The sequence below is a fragment of the Amphibalanus amphitrite genome, unplaced genomic scaffold (assembly GCF_019059575.1).
Source record: "Amphibalanus amphitrite isolate SeventyFive unplaced genomic scaffold, NRLGWU_Aamphi_draft 002091F_arrow, whole genome shotgun sequence".
NCBI classification, from domain to species: domain Eukaryota; kingdom Metazoa; phylum Arthropoda; class Thecostraca; order Balanomorpha; family Balanidae; genus Amphibalanus; species Amphibalanus amphitrite.
In genome coordinates this window covers 43,913-66,688 of record NW_024883584.1, presented here as the reverse complement: position 1 = coordinate 66,688, position 22,776 = coordinate 43,913, and the positions used below count along the sequence as shown (strand labels likewise).

At 51.8% G+C, this 22,776-nt stretch overlaps 3 protein-coding genes across 8 annotated transcripts; 1 reads left to right on the top strand and 2 right to left on the bottom strand.

Annotated features, from left to right (window-relative positions):
• Window positions 1–2,666: 2,666 nt before the first annotated feature.
• Window positions 2,667–6,404, bottom strand: LOC122376302 (zygotic DNA replication licensing factor mcm6-B-like; the record flags this gene model as incomplete). The annotated part of the gene is made up of 3 exons (XM_043356111.1): window positions 6,167–6,404; window positions 5,343–5,489; window positions 2,667–2,931 (listed from the first exon to the last, which is right to left on the bottom strand). Coding segments are annotated over exons 1-3 (504 nt in total), but the record flags the coding sequence as incomplete, so codon positions are not given.
• A 6,681-nt stretch (window positions 6,405–13,085) lies between these two features.
• Window positions 13,086–15,815, bottom strand: LOC122376297. The gene is made up of 2 exons (XM_043356093.1): window positions 15,761–15,815; window positions 13,086–13,900 (listed from the first exon to the last, which is right to left on the bottom strand). Exons 1-2 carry the CDS (start codon window positions 15,813–15,815, stop codon window positions 13,086–13,088), a joined length of 870 nt encoding a protein of 289 aa, XP_043212028.1.
• LOC122376301 (protein pygopus-like) lies at window positions 15,090–22,567 on the top strand. Of its 6 annotated transcripts, none has more exons than XM_043356109.1 (5): window positions 15,090–15,110; window positions 18,995–19,198; window positions 19,796–20,346; window positions 20,796–20,941; window positions 21,789–22,567. In XM_043356109.1, the coding sequence occupies exons 2-5, from the start codon at window positions 19,072–19,074 to the stop codon at window positions 21,907–21,909; spliced, it is 945 nt and encodes a 314-aa protein (XP_043212044.1). In that variant the 5' UTR covers window positions 15,090–15,110; window positions 18,995–19,071; the 3' UTR covers window positions 21,910–22,567. The 6 variants fall into 6 exon arrangements, with proteins under 6 accessions (XP_043212044.1, XP_043212042.1, XP_043212041.1 ...); XM_043356107.1 differs by lacking the exon at window positions 15,090–15,110 and adding an exon at window positions 15,635–15,657; XM_043356106.1 differs by lacking the exon at window positions 15,090–15,110 and adding an exon at window positions 16,424–16,449.
• The last annotated feature ends 209 nt before the right edge of the window (window positions 22,568–22,776 follow it).

Below are 22,776 nucleotides of genomic sequence, written 5' to 3'. Positions count from 1 at the left end.
CTCTCTCTCTCCTCGCTCTCTCTCTCTCTCTCTCTCTCTCTCTCTCTCTCTCGCTCTCTCTCTCTCTCTCTCTCTCTCTCTCTCTCTCTCTCTCTCTCTCTCTCTCTATCTCTCTCTCTCTCTCTCTCTCTCTTCTCTCTCTCTCTCTCTCTCTCTCCCTCCTCTTTTCTCTCACTCTCACTTGTTCTCAATTTCCACGACTCAATTTGCACGTCTCTTGGCTGGTTCTGCTCTCACGCTAGGTCTTACACCCGGTGTGTCAAGTGACCGTATCACTCACGTTACTGATGCTCGGATGATAGAGCGTCGTCTCGTCCAGCAGTGTCATATCCGTCGGCGCCAATGTCAGCGAATGGAGTAGGGTCGTTGGTATCGACACTCAACACACCTCGGGTGCCCGAGACAGAAGCTCTCAGTCTGCCAAGTGCGTTCGGGGAGTGATGCACGGCAGAGGTGACGGGTGGTGACTTATCCTCCTGACCATGGCGCGTAGATCTGTGCGCCTGCTGAGTGAGGCAATCGCTGCTGTTGCCAGTGATGACCACGATGAAGGGCTGGACTTGGTAATACTGCCACCGGAAGGTGGCGATCAGCTGCCACCCGTAAATGTCTTCAGACGCCTGCCCAGCACCATGTGTTCTTTGACAACTACTTCTCGTCGTATGCCTTGATGATAGATAGCTCTCCGTCAAAGAGGCATCCGAGCAACGGGCACTGTGCGCGACAACAGGCTGAAGAAGTGTCCCCTGCCTGACAACAAAACTGCTGAAAAGGTGCCCAGGGGACAGCATTGGTACCAATCCACTAACGGGGTGCTGGCCGTGAAGTGGAGAGACAACAGGGCAGTGACAGTGGTCACAAATCACTCGGACATCAGCCCACTCAAAGACGTGCAACGCTGGTCGGGTGACGAAAAGAAGAAGGTGACGGTCAAGCAGCCGAACCTCATATACGAATATAACCTGTACATGGGTGGCGTAGACCTAGTGGACGGAGCGGTGGCGGCTTACAGGCCTGTGATCCGGTGGAAGAAATGGTACGGCACGCTCGTCACCAACGCATTCGGTCTACTGAGAGTAGCCAGCTGGCGCATGTACCGCAGCTGCACCGAGAGAAGTGTGGACCAGCTGGTGTTCACTCGCGAGGTCGCTCTGGAGCTCCTAAAAACCCGAGACAAGAGCCATGTCCGCCAAACGTCACCGGCAGCGGACCAGGACCCAGCAGCGGCCGGGTGACGGTGGTCTCCCGAACTGCACAAAACCACTTCATCGTCCCGGCTGCCACTCAAGGCCGCTGCAAGCTGTGTCAAAAAAAAAAAAAACGCGTACAATGTGTAGCATCTGCCAAGTACGACTGCATAACCACTGCAGCCAGAACTACCACACCTAGGCTGCCGCCACGGTGCTGGCACTGCAGATGCATATGCAGTATGCACTGATGCTCTGACACTGCTGACTAATCCCGAGCAACGGGTACCTACTGTGCGCGACACAGGCTTGAGATGATGTCTCGCTTCGACAGGTGAGACACTTTGGTGATGAATGGAAAACTGGTATCGCTGGCTTGTGATTCATCGTTCTAAATGTCTCGCTCTACCGTAAGAGTAGAATAAAACGACTTTGTGTGTCAAAATGTGCGTTGACAAGGGTCGATCAGTGAAATGAGACCACGATCTCATTGTGGATAGTGACAAGGTCAAAAAGAAGAAAAAGCCCTTCTTTAAAACGTTGTCTAATATGTGTTTCTACTGTTGCTTTCTCCGTTTCTATCCGCATAAAGAAAGCTTGCATGCAAGCTTCTCGTGGTCTCAAACGTTCAAACATGTGATTTGATGCTGCTCCCATGCATTTGGGTGGATGTCAAGGTCACCTGAAGGTCAGGTCAGGTCATTGACCTTTGGTGACCTCGATTCACTTTTTGAGCTTTACATGTTTCTAAGCTAGTTTTTGGAGCTGAATTCGAATTTAGAAACTATTTGAACATTAACGAAGTAGTTTTGGTGCCTTCGTAACATGTTACGAAGCTGCCAGAGGCGGTTGACACGTACTACGAATGCTGACCTGACCTGACCCGACCTAGTCTAAATGCTTAATGACATCATCTGTGATCAAAACTAACACGATATTCGTGATCAGCACCCCGAAAAACCTCTTAGCAGCCACACTTTACGACTTTCAAACAGGTCCCGGTTTTCCCGACTTTTGGGTCATTGATCTGACCTGGAAGGTCAACCAATGACCTAGAACCTTAAATTTGGGTATCATCGGCTTCCTCTCGACACGGGCAGCACGCTCGTTTTTTCCGCGAAGCTCTAGCCTCAATCAGGGGCCAAACGGCAAGGGGGGAGGGGGTCCAACCGACCCCCCCCCCCCCACACACACACACACACATTAGAAGCCGGCAAACGCCGCACACATGCGAGGGTTAATGCATCGTATCTCCCCTCCCGGAATGTGCGGACACCTTCACACGAACAACGCGCAAGGAGCCTAGAATCATCAGTGAATCATCGCATAACATTTCTCTACTGCCTGATATTGGCAACCGGCAAGGAATGGAAACAATGTGAACACTATGCGGAAGTGACGCTTCACGGCCTCAAAAGAAAAACAGTCAATTTATATCGATCTATCTCACAAAAGACGGCTCATCAGCGTCCGCCTCACCTTGAACTGCTGTTCCACATCTGTGATGACGGTCTGACACTCGAGGCAGGTGAAGGTGCCCGTCACCAGCTCCGGGTGCACCGGGTGACTGCGCACCACCTGGCCGGTGATGCGCAGCAGCTGACCCACGCGGTCGGTGGTCAGCTGACGCACGCGCACCGCGCTGGGGTACTCCACCAGCGAGACGTAGTACTCCTTCTCCACAGAGACGCCGCCACGGTCTTTTGCGAAGATGCGCACAGCTCGGCACAGGAAAGGGTGAACACTGAAAAGGAATGTGAAACACTAAAACCATGAGAACGAACAGCTGGGCCTCGTTTCATAAAGCGAGTCCGTAACTTACGCCGTTTTTGGTCTTGTATTGCAAAAGCACGTGAAACGTTAAATTTATTTCCCCTTCTCCCTTCTGTTCTTGCTTGCAAGATAAATAAATTCAACAATTCAAACTAACGTCATCGCTTCACATGCACTTGCAATACAAGACCAAAAACCGCCGTAAGTTACGGACTCGCTTTATGAAACGATGCTTTATGAAACGGTTTCATTGTTCACGGTTCCATGACACACGTAAAGCCGATCTTGAAAATGGATTTGCTCCATCATAAAATAAAGGCAGCATTTAAAAATGTAAATATAGGATTAGATGCTAGCTAAAACCAAATATATGCTGTTTTTTTTTGCATAAGGTGAATAGTATCCGAGAAGAACGCACGTGAAATTTCTCTTCAATTTAGACGTGTGATGGAAACGTAGTGATTATCCCCTGGTGATTATCTGCACAGCCAATGGGCTTTTCAAACCCACACAAGTGCTGCTGTTGGGTCATTGGCACAGATTCATCCACGGCCGATTCTCTTTCTAAGGATGGGGGGGGGGATACTGTATGCGACACTGGTTGTGGCTGGCTACAGAAGAAAAAGAAAATAGTCGCACCACTCTAACAGCTGATTTTTCTGCAACAATGGGCCAAACACTTCAATGAGCTATAATGACGTTGAGTGGTCTGAAACGGATCCAGACAATCTGACAGGGGCGGTATTTTAGTCGAGAGATATAAGAGAATCCTGCCACCAGATGCTGGCAGAGCAAGTTTGGTCGACCTGAAGACCTAACATGAAGAAGACCTTACAATCGAGCATATTCGGTTGACCTCAGACCTAGAATTGGGTACCAATCGCTACCTCGGTACGTCGCTCGCTCGGTACGTCTGTAACGGCGCACATTCTCGCTTTCCCGCGACTCTATCTCAATTAGGGGCGAAACGGCTAGGGGGGGGGGGGTCATACCCACCTCCCCCTTGGCCAGGGCTTACGTAGAAAACCGTTAGTTCCGGGATAATCCTCGCACTCGCATGGGGGGGGGGCAGTCGGAACCTCTCGGATTTTCGTGAATAAATCGCGTAAAAAACGGCTGATCGTCATGAAACTTTCAGCACCCTCCAGTTGAGCAACTGTACACCTACACTGAAAATTCAATGACCCTGACCCAAGTGAACTTTGGGCTGTAGACCTATTTCTCTAGACCATGTCAGGACGTCGGACGATTCAGCGAATGTTGGTGCACATTATCTGCATATCTGGTCTTTTGATGGTTGTAAAATTTTCACCATAATTCCATCATGTGATATGATGTTTGTCTGATGCATTATGGTGGGCAGGTCAAGGCCATTTACCTATAGTTCGTTTTTCTTAAGTTTGCCCCCCACTGTAAACGCCTTTTTGAACACAGCACGAGAATTGCTAGTTGAATTACTGAGAAAACTGGTTGGCGCACATTGATTTCACCAGATTTCACAGACGATCAATTTAATCAAATTTGTTTACTATTTCACAGACGCATAGCTCGTAGTTGCCCATACCTACAGCTCCACAGTGATAGACGACTTCTCAGGAATTATGTCTGAACTAATTAATAATTTGCACGGCGTTTAACATTAACGTTACATCGTCGGCTTTCAAAACTTATTTTGAAAATATTATTCAAATCTCCAATACAATGTGCGCCAACCAGTTTTTTCAGTAATTCAGCTAGCAATTCTCGTGCTGTGTTCAAAAAGACGTTTACAGTGAGGGGCAAACTTAAGAAAAACGAACTATAGTAAGATGACCTCAATTCAGTTTTTTAAGTGTTTTAAGTTTCTAGGCTAGCTTTTGGAGCTGATTTTGAATTAAGCACACTCTGAAACAAATAAAAACAGTTTTAGTGCCTTCATAACATGGAACAAAGCTGATATTGGTGGTTGACAGTCGACACCTATAAATAGCTGGCCAGATGCCTACTATTTGACCTGACTTGACCTCAGTCACCCACCCAAAATGCATGAATCCAGCATCTCTGATTAAAACTAGCATGACATTTGTAATCAGGACAAAAAACCATAAGCAGCTATTACCTTTTTATAGCAGGTCCAGATTTTCCATACTTTTGGGTCATTGACCTGACCTGGAATGTCTGCCAGTGACCTAGGACCTTAAAATTTCGTATCATCAGTTTGTTCTTGTCACAGGCAATAGGCTCATTTTTTCCCACAAAGCTCTAGCTCAATTAGGGGCAGAACGGCACCGGGGTCCAACTTATACATTCCTAATTAGCAGCTGGGAAAACACCAATACGAGACAAGGTCACATCAACCAATTTCAAAATGTTGTTATTCATTTGACATCTTTTAAAACTTACCGATAAAACTCCTCTTGGATAGTGGTTGCCAGGCTCTGATTGAAGCGCTGAATATCCTCAAAGCTGACTTGGAGTGTATTACGCTCAGGTTTCACCAATTCCTTTGCAGCCTCCAGGTACTTGATCTCGCCGCTATGGTCCTTCCATCTGCATGCATAGATTGATATTATAACCAAGGTACCTACCTACTTTATATGTTTGAAGAAGGTTATCATTATCAGCATACCTACCTACTTGATATGCACTGTGGGCTGGCTGAAAAACGTGGCAGGTTTCAACGAGATCTCGTTGGGGCAGCTCTCACAATCGGGGCAGAAATCGGGGCAGGATTGAGAAATCTCGGGGCAGAGATGAGAAAAAGATTGGAAATGGGCTGCCCCTGGGACCATTATACCATTTGGGAACCAGAATTGGGCTGCACCGCGTCTCTCAGCACCCTGATTCAGGGCAGAATTTCATCTGCCCCGAAAATCTTGTCGAGCTCCCTGCCACCTTTTGCAGACTGGACTGTGGGTTATAGGGACGACGGTGAAAACAGGGTGCCTGGGGCGATTTGATCAAGGTTCATGAAATTCACACGTGACGTTTAGCACGTAGAAGGCCCACGAAGGGGGAAAAGCTCCAAATGTCACGTGACTAATATGCCCTCCGGCGCCCTGTTTTAACCTGCGTTCGGTTATAGGTACAAAAAATTACCTCACAGTGCTTCAATTGTAACATAACATCACCTATCAATGAAAGTGACAGATGGGCATTATTTTGTACGGCAAATGCATGGTAAAAGCAGGCAAAATAATATAAAATGCATATGAGCAGGTACTTACTCTTCGAGGAAATCTTGAAAAAGTTTTTGGCACCTGTCCCCGACTTCATCTTTCACTTGGCTTTGACCGACAAAGTTGTCCGCGACATCCATAACTCTTATAGAAAAAGACACGATCAGACGTGGCTTACCAAAGGAAATATCCAAAATAACCAAAAACACGAAAAATAGGGCTAATTACCCCCAAACGCGCACCAGAGTATAAAATCTTTTGTTGTTGACCGACACGAGCGCGTGTGAATCTGGCAGCGCGCCAATTTGGCGGGAAGCGGGAATCCTTTAGGCGGAAACAAGGCGGGAGCTTGATTTCTAAAATCTAGTAGACTACATGGTTATCAAAATATATTTTATTTTTGATATTTTGTGTGCTAGCATTTCATGATTCTGATGAAAACAAAAAAACAAAATTTCTATTAACAAAATTTTCAAATGAATGCACAAAGTAAGCCTAAAATATAGGATAACACAAACAACTAGGTGACATTTTCTGGCAGTATTTCTAGTTTAAATACAAATGATACTATCCTGCTACCATATTTGCCGAAGCCACACCAACCCTATTCCACTGCTTTCCTTGCAGCCATCCCATAAATAAACTATAAGCATTTGAGGGAGTCAATAACTGATAATTTTGGTATCTGAATAAGCAATTGTATATTTTTTTAATGAAATAATCTCAAATAACCCCGTTTAACTAAAATATCAAGGTTTTCACCTATTGCAGTTATTTAATTACCATGAGCAACTACAAACCGATTGAAACAAAAACACCACTAGTAGAATCGTCGAATGCGAAATTTCGCCCATCATTGAAGCGTTGAAATGGTAACCTAGTACCAGTAAAACGCCTTTTGGGCGAAGGACGAGCGAGCGAGATAGTGAGCCCTGCACGTGCGGAAGGGCGAGAGGGTGCTTCCAACGGGCTTGCGCAAAGCACCCTTCTAACTGATCGCTAGCGGTGTGCCAAATTTGAACGCAATCGGCCCAGCCGTTCCTGAGATCTGGAAGCGGCATTCTGCACGTGCGCACGTGCAAACGGGGTCCAAAATGACTTTTGCACGGCACCCTACTAACTGGTCCCCAACCGTGTACCAAATTTGAGCGCAATCGGCCCAGCCGTTCTCGAGATCTGGAAACGCCCCCTGCACGTGCGCACGTGCAGTAGCACCCTAACCGCAACACATGGGAATGCATTGCCTGGTGGGTGCCTACCTGTATGCCAAGTTTCAGCGAAATCGCCCCAGTAATTACCGAGTTATTGAAATGGGAACAAATTTGACACCTCTTATTGTTGTATTTTGCACGTGCACTGGGGGTCACTCACATAGATCAAGAGTATCCGACCTTTGGTAGAAGGGATGCAGCTACCCTATAAAAATTACCGCAAGACAATCGCTCAAGCCGCTGCTGAGATATGAGCCTCTCAAAATCACTACTTTTGGAAAACTGCTTGAACACCCTTGACTTTTCACGTGGCACGTGCCACGACGGTCACTGAGATGTATCAAAAGTAGTCAATTACGGGGTAGAAGGGATGGGGCTACCCAACAAAAAAGACCGCAGGCCAATCGGTCCAGCGGTTGCTGAGATATAAGCCTCTCAAAAGCGTTACAGGCCGGGCCGGGCCGGGCCGCTCATACTGAGATTTTTCCGTTATATTGAAAAGACTCACTTCGCTCGCTGCGCTCGCTCGCTCGTAATAAACGTGGGATGGGCGCTGACTAGTTGCGACTGATTTAGGAATCGTCTGATGGCGATTTCGTCTCGATCGGCTCTAATGTGGTTGTCCGTTGCAGCACAACTCTGTTCAAACCAGTAAAACGCCTTTTGGGCGAAGAACGAGCGAGCGAGATAGTGAGCCCTGCACGTGCGGAAGGGCGAGAGGGTGCTTCCAACCGGCTTGTGCAAAGCACCCTTCTAACCGGTCGCTAGCGGTGTGCCAAATTTGAACGCAATCGGCCCAGCCGTTCCTGAGATCTGGAAGCGGCATCCTGCACGTGCGCACGTGCAAACGGGGTCCAAAATGACTTTTGCACGGCACCCTACTAACTGGTCCCCAACCGTGTCCCAAATTTGAGCGCAATCGGCCCAGCCGTTCTCGAGATCTGGAAACGCCCCCTGCACGTGCGCACGTGCAGTAGCACCCTAACCGCAACACATGGGAATGCATTGCCTGGTGGGTGCCTACCTGTATGCCAAGTTTCAGCGAAATCGCCCCAGTAATTACCGAGTTACTGAAATGGGAACAAATTTGGCACCTCTTATTGTTGTATTTTGCACGTGCACTGGGGGTGACCCACATACATCGAGAGTATCCTACTTTGGGTAGAAGGGATGCTGCTACCCTACAAAAATCACCGCAAGTCAATCGCCCAAGCGGCTGCTGAGATATGAGCCTCTCAAAATCACTACTTTTGCAAAACAGCTTGAACACCCTTGACTTTTCACGTGGCACGTGCCACGACGGTCACTGAGATGTATCAAAAGTAGTCAATTACGGGGTAGAAGGGATGGGGCTACCCAACAAAAAAGACCGCAGGCCAATCGGTCCAGCGGTTGCTGAGATATAAGCCTCTCAAAAGCGTTACAGGCCGGGCCGGGCCGCTCATACTGAGATTTTTCCGTTATATTGAAAAGACTCACTTCGCTCGCTGCGCTCGCTCGCTCGTAATCACCCATGTTTGGATTCCCTACTTGCCGAGTGCAGTTGACTTGCAATTGCATCAGACAAAAACATAATTACGAGCGAGCGAGCGCAGCGAGCGAAGTGAGTCTTTTCAATATAACGGAAAAATCTCAGTATGAGCGGCCCGGCCCGGCCCGGCCCGGCCTGTAACGCTTTTGAGAGGCTTATATCTCAGCAACCGCTGGACCGATTGGCCTGCGGTCTTTTTGTTGGGTAGCCCCATCCCTTCTACCCCGTAATTGACTACTTTTGATACATCTCAGTGACCGTCGTGGCACGTGCCACGTGAAAAGTCAAGGGTGTTCAAGCTGTTTTACAAAAGTAGTGATTTTAAGAGGCTCATATCTCAGCAGCCGCTTGGGCGATTGACTTGCGGTAATTTTTGTAGGGCAGCAGCATCCCTTCTACCCAAAATAGGATACTCTCGATGCATGTGGGTCACCCCCAGTGCACGTGCAAAATACAACAATAAGAGGTGCCAAATTTGTTCCCATTTCAGTAACTCGGTGTTGTGCGTGGATCGGTAAAAGGTTTAACACAATTTAGGTTATATTTACTTTACACACACATAACATAAAAACGAGCGAAACGAATAAAATAGCCGAACGATGACACCGCGCCGCGAGCCAGTGCCGAGAGAATATCGAGGCGGCGCGACCTTCAGAAACGTAAACATTCAGCTGTCGTAGGGAAAGCGCAACCAAATTACAGGCACTACATGCTTCCCCCCCAGAGCGGTGACGAGAAACACGAATCGGAACCGGTCGACACAAAAAAAGGAGAACCTGCACGACACAACACAACGAAAAACGTCACTGTCCAACAAACGTCACACGGTAGCGAGCGGGTCGTTGGACCTCCCGTCCAGATCGAGTCTTCAAAATCGAACGCGGCGCCGGCACAGAGCTGGGCGCCGACGGCGGTCGGGGGGCACGCGCCGGGGGTCGCGCCGGCACGCGCGACGGCGGCTGACCCTCGGGCGGCGCGGCAGGAGTCACGGGCGGCACAGGCGGCACGGAGGACAGGGTAGGCGTCACGGGCGGCGCGGTAGGCGGCACGGGCAGCGCGGTAGACGGCACGGGCGTCCCGGTAGGCGTCACAGGCGGCGGCCGACCAGCAGACGGGTCGCGCACCGGCATCAGCGGACGCGGACCGAGGAGCGGCTGCGCGGGCGCGGGCCGGCCAGGAGTCACTCCAGTAGACAGGGAGCGTGGCCGGCGCTGCTCGCTGTGACAGTCTCTATCCGCTGGGTCGAGGTGAGCCGGTTTGACACGGTCGACCGAGACTACGTCCTGGCGGCGGCCGAGGTCGAGCGTCAGCGTCTTGTCCGAGCGAGCGACGACTCGGAACGGGCCGTCGTAGCGGCAGGCGAGAGGCGGCTTCGTGGCGTCACGGCGCAGGAACACGTGTGTGGCGTCCTGAAGAGCGCGCGGGACGCGAGCCGCTGAGCTGCCCGGACGCGGCGGCGTGGGCCGCAGCTGGTCCAGCGCCCGGCGGAGGCCGTCCGCGTAGGAGTCCGGCGTCGGAGCGGCAGTGGCGGAGCGCTCCAGGAACTGGCCGGGCAGGCGCAGCGTGGTGCCGTAAACCAGCTGGGCCGCTGAGCACCCGAGGTCCGTCTTCAGCGCAGTGCGCATGCCAAGGAGGACGAGCGGCAGCGCGTCGGACCAGGTGGTGCGGCCGCAGGCACGGAGCGCCGACTTGAGCTGTCGGTGAACGCGCTCGATCAGGCCGTTGCACGCCGGGTGGTAGCTGGTGGTGCGGCGGCGCTCGCAGCCGAGCAGCGCTGACATTTCGGCCCACAGTGCCGACTCGAATTGCGAGCCGCGGTCGGTGGTGACGTGGTCAGGCACGCCGAACCGGGCCACCCAGGTGCTGACGAAGGCGCGGGCGACAGCTGCCGCGCGCGTGTCGCGCAGCGGGACCACCTCTACCCAGCGGGTGTAGCGGTCCACGCACGTCAGCAGGTGCGTGTAGCCGTCGGACGGCGGCAGCGGCCCCACCAGGTCGATGTGCACCGCGCTGAATCGCTCGTCCGGCGGTCGGAACGGGGTCACAGGAGCCTTGGTGTGCTGCTGAACCTTGGCTCGCTGACAGCGGACGCAGGAGCGGGTCCATGTGTGCAGGTCCTTCTTCATCTGCGGCCAGACGAAGCGAGCCGTGACCAGCTCGGTGGTGGCTTTGATGCCCGGGTGGGACAGGTCGTGCATCAGTCGGAACACGTGCCGGCGGAGGGCAGTGGGCACCCACGGCCGGGGCATGCCGGTGGAGTCGTCCACGAGCAGCGTCTTTCCAGAGGCGAGCTTGGCGTCTCGGAGGCGGAGCGAGTGGTTAGAGGACCGGAACGTGTCCAACGTCGGGTCCTCTCGCTGCGCGTCTGCCATGGCGTCGAAGTCGTCCAGCGGCGGCTGGGGGACGAGCAGCATGGAGACGGTGCGGGAGAGTGCGTCCGCGACCAGATTGTCCCGTCCGGGGACGTGACGGATGTCCGTGGAGAACTGGGCCACGTAGTCCAGCTGTCGCATCTCACGAGGCGAGTGCCGGTCAGTGCTGGAGCCGACAGCGTGGACCAGGGGCTTGTGGTCAGTGTAGATGATCAGCTCGCGGCCCTCCACTGCGTAGCGGAAGTGGCGCAGAGCGAGATACACTGCCAGCAGTTCCCGTCCGAACGTGCTGTAGCGGGCCTCACGCGGCGTCAGAGACCGGGAGAAGAACGCCAGAGGCTGCCACGTGCCGTCATGGTGCTGCTGTAGCACCGCGCCGACTCCGCTGTCCGATGCGTCCACGTGCAGCGCCAGCGGCGCGGCCGGGACCGGGTGAGCCAGCGTCGCAGCAGCGGCGAGCGCGCCCTTAACGCGTGCGAACGCGTCCTCAGCAGAGTCCGTCCATGTCAGCAGTTTCTTGCTCTTGGAGCCTGGCTGCTTTGTCAGCAGCTGGTGGAGCGGACGGAGCAGAGCTGCGGCATCTGGAATGAAGCGGTGGTAGTATGCCGCCATTCCGATGAACCTGCGCAGCTGCTTCTCGGTGGTAGGCCGCGGGAACTCGGTGATGGCGTCCACGCGGTCCTGTAGCGGCGCGATTCCACTCGCTGACACGTCATGGCCGAGGAACCGGACCCTGGGGGCTCCCAGGACGCACTTCTGCGCGTTCAGGACCACGCCATAGTCACTGAGGCGCTGGAAGACCTGGCGGAGGTGCGCGCGGTGCTCCGAGAGAGTGGCGCTGGCCACCAGAATGTCGTCGATGTAGACGAAGCAGAAGGGCAGGCCGCGCGTGACCTCGTCCATGAAGCGTTGACAGGTCTGCGCCGCGTTACGGAGACCGAACGGCATCGACACCGCCTCGAACAGGCCGAAGGGGGTCGAGATAGCCGTCTTGTGAACGTCAGCAGGCTCCACCGGGATTTGATGAAACGCCCGTGCCAGGTCCAGCTTGGAGAAGTAGCAGCAGCCGTGGAGGTGCGCCGTGAAGTCCATTAGGTACGGAATCGGATACCTGTCCGGGACCGTCGCTTTGTTGAGCGCACGGTAGTCGCCGCATGCTCGCCACTCGCCCGGTGATGACTTTTGGACGAGGTGCAGAGGCGAGGCCCAGTTGCTGTCCGACGGTCGGACGACGCCAGCAGCTAGCATGCGGTCGAATTCCTGGCGGGCTGCGACGAGACGGTCGGGAGCAAGGCGACGAGGGCGGTTGAAGCAGGGCGGACCCGTGGTCCGGATGTGATGAGTCACGTGGTGAGTGACGGTGCGCACGCCAGGTGAGCGGCTGGTCACGGCCGGGAATTCGGCCCACAGCTCGCCGAACGGGTCGTCGGAGAGGCCGAGCACGCCCGGCGGGGCGGCGGGCGACGCAGCCGTGGTCAGAACGCCGGTGGCGCACGTCTCGCCGGTGGGAGAGCGCAGGACACGCCGTCCCATGTCGACGGAGAGCCGGTAGTGTCCGAGAAAGTCGGCTCCGAGTATCGGTGACGTGACGTCAGCCACCAGGAAGCGCCACTGGTAGGGCCGGCCGGAGAGCACCACTGCGTGGTCGGCGTACCCGTGCGTGCGGATGGTGCTGCCGTTGGCGGCGGTCAGGCGGGGCGCGGCGGCCGCGTCCAAGCTGCAGGCCGGCGGGAGCTGGCTCGGAGGCAGGACACTGATCTGAGCTCCAGTGTCCACCATCATGGTGAGCTGGCCGGTCGTCACGTGCAGGAGCGGCGCCGGCGATGCCCGGCCCGGGGACGGCGCCGATGTCCCTAGGCCGTCTCGTTTAACGGCGACCAGGAGCACGGCTCGGCGCATTTCCTGGCCGCTGCACCGAAGCGGCGGTGGAAGAAGCACAGCTGCTTCTGTTGCTGTTGCTGTGGCTGTTGCAGCTGCTGCGGCTGCTGCCGTCGACCGCGAGAGCGGGACCGGCGGCGGTACCGGTCAGAGACTGCGCCTCCGTCACGGTCCCGGGAGGCGGCGCGGGAGCGGTCGCCGAGCGCCATCTCCAGTCGCTGAACCGCAGCCGTCAGCGATGCCACCGTGCTGTGCAGAGTTGGCACATCGCCAGCAGTAGCGCAGGCCGTCGGGTCGGGGAGCTGCACGGCCGCGAGCTCGTGAGGGCCGGTCGCCTCCAGGTAGCGGTCGGCCGCGGCTGCCAGCTGGCTCAGGGAGGTGTCCTCCGGGAGGAGTGACAGGGCAGCCGTGGCCGCCCGCGGCAGGCGCTGCAGAAACAGCGTTCTAAGAAGCGCGCTGTCCTGCGCCTCCTCTCCCAGCTCCGAACGCATGCGCAGGAGCAGCTGCGTCGGTTTCTGGTCCCCGAGCTGGGTGTTGCGCAGAAGGGCGGACAGGCGTGCGGCCCGGGACTGCACCAGCCGGGCCTGCAGGGCGCTCGTCAGCGCCGTGTAGTCCGCCGGGGTGGCGGTGATGACGTCACGGACCTGCCGAGCGACGTCAGTCGGCAGGTTGGCGACTAGCAGGTCGAATTTGACGCTGCTGTCGGCGATACCGGCCACCCGGCAGGCACACTCCACCTGGGCCAGCCACAGGGCGGGGTCCTCGGCCGAGAATGGAGGCAGTCGGAACGCTGCGTGAGCCCGTGGGGCGGCAGCGGTCTCAGCGGGTGCGGGTGACGGCGGCGGCGGCGGCTGATCAGGCGACTCGGCCATGGCGACTGGTTGAAGTTGTAGTGAAGTTCGCTCTCACTAGGTGGCGCCACCAGTATCCGGTGCAGGACGTCGATGGCGGCGGCCGATAGACACGCCACGTGCTGTCGGTGTATGAGAAAAAAAAAATCGTCGGCGCTGCGATCGGGCACCTGACGATTACGTTGACACAGCACAGTCACAAAAATGTCAGTAGAGTTATCACGGTCCAGTTCGGGGGGCAGGCGCTCTGAAACTCCAGCGGGAGGAGCACGCTGCCGGCACGCCGGCGAAACTGGACGAAATTTGCGTTGAAGAACTAGTTGCTTATCTTGTCGGGGTCACCAATATGTTGTGCGTGGATCGGTAAAAGGTTTAACACAATTTAGGTTATATTTACTTTACACACACATAACATAAAAACGAGCGAAACGAATAAAATAGCCGAACGATGACACCAAGGCCCTATATACCAGGTAGGGTCGTCCGGCGATTCTACCTTATCGTGACGTCAGCTCGTGACGTCATTTGGAGTCAAGTCTCGAAGCCCCGTTCAATCCCCATGTAAATGAGCGATTTTCGAAGCACTGTAGAATGAAGTCTGCACAAGATATATCAAACCTAAGTATCTTATCTGAAAGAGTAGACAATTTTCTGCAAGTTATCTATTACGTGTTTTTCGCTAAATCTTTTGCTTTTTTCACAAAAGCGTAAAATGTCCCCCCATGTCTCCGCAGCCTCCCTGCCGCCGGCCGCCGCGCGGTCGCGGTAGTGTAGTGGTTAGCGTGCCCGCGCAGTATTCCAAAGGTCCCGAGTTCGAATCTATGCGGTGCGGAACTTTAATTGCAATTCCAAGCTGAATATGCGCACATCCATAATAAATTATTATTCGTATAGCTAAACTGTCACCAAGCTATCCATATAAATTGACTTCACCCAAAATATCGGCAAGATTCTATTAAAATATAAATTCAAATATGGCGGCTTGGACTGCCGCGTGCGTTAGGCTCCGCCCATAGCTCCGCCCACATGCGTGACGTCATTCGTGTTAGTGGACACGCAGAGAGATAGGGGACGACATGGGCCTGGATGACACCGCGCCGCGAGGAGCCAGTGCCGAGAGAATATCGAGGCGGCGCGACCTTCAGAAACGTAAACATTCAGCTGTCGTAGGGAAAGCGCAACCAAATTACAGGCACTACATCGGTAATTACTGGGGCGATTTCGCTGAAACTTGGCATACAGGTAGGCACCCACCAGGCAATGCATTCCCATGTGTTACGGTTAGGGTGCTACTGCACGTGCGCACGTGCAGGGGGCGTTTCTAGATCTCGAGAACGGCTGGGCCGATTGCGCTCAAATTTGGTACACGGTTGGGGACCAGTTAGTAGGGTGCCGTGCAAAAGTCAGTTTGGACCCCGCTTGCACGTGCGCACGTGCAGAATGCCGCTTCCAGATCTCAGGAACGGCTGGGCCGATTGCGTTCAAATTTGGCACACCGCTAGCGACCAGTTAGAAGGGTGCTTTGCGCAAGCCCGTTGGAAGCACCCTCTCGCCCTTCCGCACGTGCAGGGCTCACTATCTCGCTCGCTCGTTCTTCGCCCAAAAGGCGTTTTACTGGTAATGTAATATAAGAGTAGACATCAGTGCAGTGCTATTTAAAACCAAATTTAAAACAAATATGTAATGTATCTTTCTGGTGCGCCTGCGTTGTTTGCAGTTTTTATCGGGAATATAAAAAACTAATTTATCTTAGTGAGCCTTGGTCAAGATGCCTTGGTCAGCTGATTTTGTTTACTGACCGTCGTCGTCACTGAACTCTATAATGTCGTCGTTGATGGTCGTCGTCAGGCCCATGTCGTCCCCTATCTCTCTGCGTGTCCACTAACACGAATGACGTCACGCATGTGGGCGGAGCTATGGGCGGAGCCTAACGCACGCGGCAGTCCAAGCCGCCATTTTTGAATTTATATTTTAATAGAATCTTGCCGATATTTTGGGTGAAGTCAATTTATATGGATAGTTTGGTGACAGTTTAGCTATACGAATAATAATTTATTATGGATGTGCGTATATTCAGCTTGGAATTGCAATTAAAGTTCCACACCGCATAGATTCGAACTCGGGACCTTTGGAATACTGCGCGGGCACGCTAACCACTACACTAACGCGACCGCGCGGCGGCCGGCGACAGGGAGGCTGCGGAGACATGGGGGGACATTTTACGCTTTTGTGAAAAAAGCAAAAGATTTAGCGAAAAACACGTAATAGATAACTTGCAGAAAATTGTCTGCTCTTTTAGATAAGATACTTAAGTTTGATATATCTTGTGCAGACTTCATTCTACAGTGCTTCGAAAATCGCTCATTTACATGGGGATTGAGCGGGGCTTCGAGACTTGACTCCAAATGACGTCACGAGCTGACGTCACGAAAAGGTAGAATCGCCGGACGACCCTACCTGGTATATAGGGCCTTGGTCGTCGTCCACTGTGTGTGACTGCTTGAGCGGCGGTGGTTTGGGGGGTTGTGATGTTTGTTTTTGCTTGTGAGTATGTGTAAGTTTGTGCATTTTAAGTATTAGGAATAACCAAGAGATGACATGGTATTTAATAAAGTAGTAGTGCGCTTAAGTTGAATTGAAACGCCTATGACTTGCATGTCTCTCCGCGCCGCAAATGTCACACCAGTATCATAATGGGAATGTCGGCTCTCATTTAAACTCATTTGCATGTAAAGCTTGATTAAACCTTACATAATGCAGCCTTATACTTACATCATATGGCATACCCCCTTTAAACGTTTTTAGTGGGTACCTTGACAGTGTCCCAAAATTTGCCAGTTTGGGCATGGGAAGCAACACCCAAATCAAAATAATTTTTCACTCTCACCTCCAATTTTCCAGAGCGATTTTTCACTCCTTGTTTTACCAATCAGGAGCATCTGATTGTACCTTTTACCTCCCTCTATATTTTATTTGATCATCCTATAACGCAGCTCCCGCACCCTCCCCAACATTCACAAATAAATTGTTGATCTCTGTTTTCCTCTCTTTTTGTGCCTTCCTGACTGGCAATTTTCCAAGTCTCAGCCCTCTTTGTAGTGACGAATATTCCCCTCCGACACCCAATCCAAAATATATTTTTGGGACACTGTACCTTGAGGTTAACTGTTACTTCATACTTATTACCTACTTGTTCTAAGTAACACCTTGACCTACCTCTGGCATTTCAATTTGTAGTGCACACTGCACAGGTACACTCGGGGGCAGATTGATGTTCCGCCACTCCCTACCCAGCGGGCTCCCTGGTCCCATGACTCAGCACTGGCTGCTGCCAGTGTTGCCTGCCATCAGCACTGCTCACCTGCTGCCACTGGCAGCAGCCAGTGCTGAGCCATGGGAGCCTGATGGGTAGGGAGTGGTGGAATTTCAATCTGCCCCGGAGTGTACAACTTTAGTTGGATGAGGCACTAGGATTGCCTGAGGGCTGATCACGGACCCTGTGTACGGTAGGACTGTATACAGGCTCCAAGTTCTGCCCACTGCGTCCCTACGTCATCCTTCCATCACTGCACACAGCAACAGCTGTGGCCGGTCGGGACTAGCCACAGTGATGGCTGTGTGTGGTCCACCACATGCCGCTGTGTTATGTCATACTGACTACCCATTCTCTACCCCCTTGCCTTTTATGGTGCCCATGAGCAGCCCTCCAGTTCATCTGTCTGACCAAGCACGGGACATGTCCACAAACATGTTTTATTGATTTGTTTGGTACTGGAGTTCTCTCCAGTGCTTGTTGGGCCAGTTTTTGTAGCTGTTGGTTGATGGCAATTTAGTGACACAGCTTTAGTGACAGTGATTTCCACAGTCCAGGCACTATTTTGGTATTTTTTGGCATCTATGTAGTCAAAGTCATGTGTTTTGTGTGGTTGTTTAATGAAATGCCAAGATATTCCAGAAATGATCTTCCCTATACATGAAAGCTGGTAGTATGCTGTGCGATATTGAAATGATGATAAAAAGAGTACTTGGGAAACAAGAGGTATATTCTCCTAGTTGTTCTCCAGAGTGACAATCAAAGCAGCTTAGGCAGTCATCCAAGGTCACTAATGTGCAAGCGATTGGGTTCATTCACTGCACAATATGTGCACATCATTGTAGATAAAGTCATCTCCTTTGCTAATTATTTACTCTTGCTTCAGTTCTAATTGGTTCCGATTTCCAAGTCATTCTGTTCCATTCATTTTCCATTTTTATCTTGCTATGTGAATTTAATGTGCGCCTAAACTAAACTGCCAGAATCCTCATCATAAAAATCCTCAACATGCTGTTAACTGCAATTAAACAGTGTCAAGGTTGAGGTGCCACACAGTCCACTCCAGGTGCCTCTGTCCTAGCTTGTAAGGCATGGCAAACCGGCCAAGAGCTTGTGGGTGCGGAGGCACTCAGCCAACTTTCAGTGTGGTCCAGTATTACAGTGGTTTCATGCAGATTTTGCAAGCAACGGTGTGGTCACTAGCATGGTACTGTAGAGAACTGCTGTGTAGTTGCCTTATTGTCCAAGTAAATGATGTGTGGGAGACAGAATGAGTTTGTCCAATGACTAATGAGTAATGGAGATGGACCTTATATTGTGGTTTTCACATCAAGTGTTCATATGCACATTTTGTGGTAAAAAAAAAAAAAAAAAAATAGGTCTTGTTTGGTTCAGACTCCTGCAGATATCCAGTTCCAGTTAGTGTGGGCTGGTGCACATTTTTCACCCTAGCTAGTGCAACTTGTTAACTCTGTTCACACTTTGCTGTGTGGCCTTGGTCACAGATTACCAAATGTATAATGTGTAAGTCTAAAAGCAGCTGCATTCTCTTCGATTCCATAATGCCAATTACCAACAAAGCAATTAAGTGTGACATCATACGCTGATTATGCAAAGCATGAGACTTGAAATGATACATCTCACATTTGACTGGTAAGAGTTGGGTTCTACCTGGCAGGCTGTTCTTTGTATCTGACATTCTGGCATGTCTGTTTCACAGGACCTCAGGGCTTAACTCAAACACTGTGCTGCGAAGCCTTTAACTACTTGCTTATTGTTGTGACTCACTAGCCGAAAATGGGTCGCAATACTCCCGAGTCCCCGGGCAATGCCAAAAAGCGGCGTCGCACCTCTACCACTGCAGCAGCCACATCGATGCCCCAGTCTTCTCCAGTGCCAGATCTGGTACCACCGCCGCTTTCATGTGAGTATCCAGGACCAGGATGAGACCTATTAATTTGAGTTGACAGGTGTGCCAGCCAAAGTGTGATAGGTAATGTGAACACGAATGCATATTGCCCATGAAAATGTTTCCATTTAAAGCTTTTGGTGCTGATGAGTTGCTTTCCGCTTGGGATATCTGGGAACATTTTTGCTGCATGAAATTTGAGTGGTACCTAGTTTTGTTTGTATGAATGGCAATCATTGTTTAGAAATTCGACTTTTTATGTTTAAAATCAAATGCAAAAGTAAACATGAAATGTGCTGACACCAGGAAAGCAGGAATTGCAATGAGTATTTCAGAATACAAAAGTATCCAAATCATGTTCATTGATTACAATCAAAATTTTTTCCAGCTGTATATTTTTTCGGGCGGATAACGTTGTCATCCCCGCTCTTACTTAGATAATTTAAAATGATTCAATTCATATAAATAACGTACCTACCTAGCTAGGTGGCAATGTGTTGTCTGTCAATGACACCCACAAAAGTGTTTATTGATGCTTTTGCTGATCATTGCTCAGACAAAGGGTGTTTTAAGTTGTGAAATCTAAACTGAACTACTTTGTTTGTGTTTCAGGCTATGGCGACACCGTGTTCGCGAGCAATCCGTTCGACGATGCTACGTCCAACTCTGCGCCTATGCAGATGCCCAACATGGGTCACATGGGCCACATGGGCATGATGCCTCGCGGTATGCCGTCAGGAATGCAGGGCACCATGGGCCCCGGTCCTGGCGGCCCCATGGGTCCCGGCGGCCCGGTGGGGCACGGTGGCCCGATGGGGCCGGGCGGTCCGATGGGACCGATGGGACCGAACTCGATGAACGGGCCGATGGGCCATGGCATGGGACCGGGACCCAACATGGTCCCGGGTATGCCTGGCGGGAACGGCATGGGGCCCGGCATGGGGCCCGTCGGAAACGGCATGCCGCCAATGGTGCCGCGGATGTCGGCGCCCAACAGCATGCCGGGCAATCAGAACATGATGAACTCAATGCCGAACAACATGAACCCGATGACTTCGATGGGCGGCGGCATGCACGACATGAACATGGGCGGCATGGGGCCGGGGATGCCGCCTGGTTCCGGCCCCGGCCCCGGCGGCATGCCTCCGAACTCGTCCAGAAAGGTGAGTCAGCTCACACTAAGCCGTTCTGTCTGCAATATTATGCAGAGCTGCACTTTGCCAGCATGACTGGCTCGTTTCTGGATGACCAATGCTTATCCTCTGTTGTTTGTTTTCCTATGTTTGATGCCTCATTGCATATCAGTCTCTACATCACTTATGTTCAGACTTTGAAGTTCGTTTACTGTGTAGTAACTATATCACGAAACTTATTTCGATAATTGGTCCTTATGTCGATCAGAAATGGATATTCATGGTTAGCTTTTATGACGTTTGATTGTTGATGGCTGAAGTTTGATTGTTGATGGCTGACGTTTGATTGTTGATGGCTGGGTAGCAACTCTGCGAATTGAAATTGATATCAATAATAGTTAGGTACAGTGGGTCTGGACAGAAACGTATCGGACGCGGCCGCTGACTGTCGAGCTGACCGCTCGCTGTTCCGACTCCAGGTGTACCCGGCCGACCAGCCGATGGTGTTCAACCCACAAAACCCCAACGCGCCACCCATCTACCCCTGTGGCATGTGTCACAAAGAGGTACACGAAAACGACCAAGCGATCCTCTGTGAATCCGGCTGCAACTTCTGGTTTCACAGGTAAGACTCTGGGATGACACCAGCTCAAGTCCGAACTGGAGGGTCATGAAGGGATGCTCAAAGAGACAATATGCGGGCTTGACCGATTGTCTACAGCTGTTGTCACACCTTACCTTCTCTTGTGCGAATTATTTTTATCGTTTTTTTCTTTTCGTGTACTAAGATAAAAGGAGGTCCATGTTCTTTCACCCAGTGCAAATGACACCTTTGTACAATTTAGGGGCGTAGGTCCCTTCTTTTACCTTAATCCTGCGAAACCAGCGAATCAACGGTTGGGCATTTCAAATATCAATATTTTGATGTCCTAATAATTATTTAGTGACCGCCTACAGCATCATATTTGCGAGTAGTTTGAGCGACTTCCGTACGTTTCATTTGCTTCCATTGACTGATTATTTGGGAGGCATAGAAAGACTTGACGTCTGACCTTAGTAGTTAACAACTTAAAATGACGGAAGGATTCCTTACTAAGGAAGCGTCACAAAAAAAAAATCGTAAAAGAATACTGAATTCAATCGCAGATGTGAAGCTGTGACATAAAGTTGCTTTTTTTACTCGCCGTCCGTTGTACTGACGTGGTGGTGGCCAAGTTACCCTAAACGATCTGGGCTGACTATCCTTATGTGCGAAACATAAGAAGTTGTGTGACTGAACCGGAAACGCTGCTTGCTTCGTTTTTAGTCTAATCGGCGGAAAATTTTCGATGGGGGTGGGGGCTAATCACATTCGTTCGCACAAGCGCGATGTGCGTCCATTTGCTACAGTATTCCGATTTCCGTGCTTAGGTTTGTCTTTTGTTCGCATTTTCAGCAACAGACAATGTAACGTTACTCTTGTGATTTTCCAGGATGTGCACGGGTTTGATCGAGCAGGCGTATCACCTTTTGATCGCGGAAGTTTATGCTGAATGGGTATGCGATCGCTGCCTGAGCAGCAAAAACATCCCGCTCATAAAGTTTAAGCCATGAGACTCGCAGCGTCGAGACGGCTAGAATCACAAACGGTGAGGGTCGCAGTTATTGCCGGCAACAGTGACAATCGGTGAAAGTGACATTCGTGACCGTGACAATCGCCGAGAGTGGCTGAAAGTGTCGAGTGGACTAAGGCGACAGTGACAATCGCTAAAAGCGGTATTTGGCGAAAGTGACCATATTCGGTGAGAGTGGCATTCGGCCACAGTGGCGAGAGTGGCACTCGGCGATCGCCTCAATCGGTGAGCGGTGGCAGGCGACAGTGACGGTGAGAGTGGCATTCGGTGACCGTGAGATTTGCGAGAGCGGCTCAAGGTGGCAGTTAGAGTTGGCGATGGTGGCATGATGCGATCGCGGCAGCCGATGTGAACAGCAGCGGACGACACATGCTGTCAACGGCTGTGTCACGCGGTAAAGGTCGGCGAGTTGTTGGCAGCCGACGGCAGAGTTGGTAGCGGCGGAGGAAGTTTGAATCAGGCGCCGGCTGTTGGTGAACAGGCCTGACGGGAACGCCGAGAGCGGCGTATTTTGAGCTGTTTTTCCTGTGCTGTTGTGACACTGATCATCAGTGTATTCGTGGCAGTGTACCACACTGCTGGCGTACCAAACGACAACATTGTGCATTGTTTTTTAATACAGATTTACGAGAGAATGAGCACCGAATATAGCTATTGTGGTTAGACTCAAGAAGGGACGGCAGAAGCGGGACGAGGATGGGGCGCGATCAGTTAGGAACGGGAGACGGAGTGTAAGGGATCAGGTCGGGAGGGAAGATGGGATACGGTAAAGGACAATGGATGGAAAGGGCGGGGTAGGTCGAGTGGGGAGATGGAATACGCTAGAGGACGAGAGGCCGAACGGGGC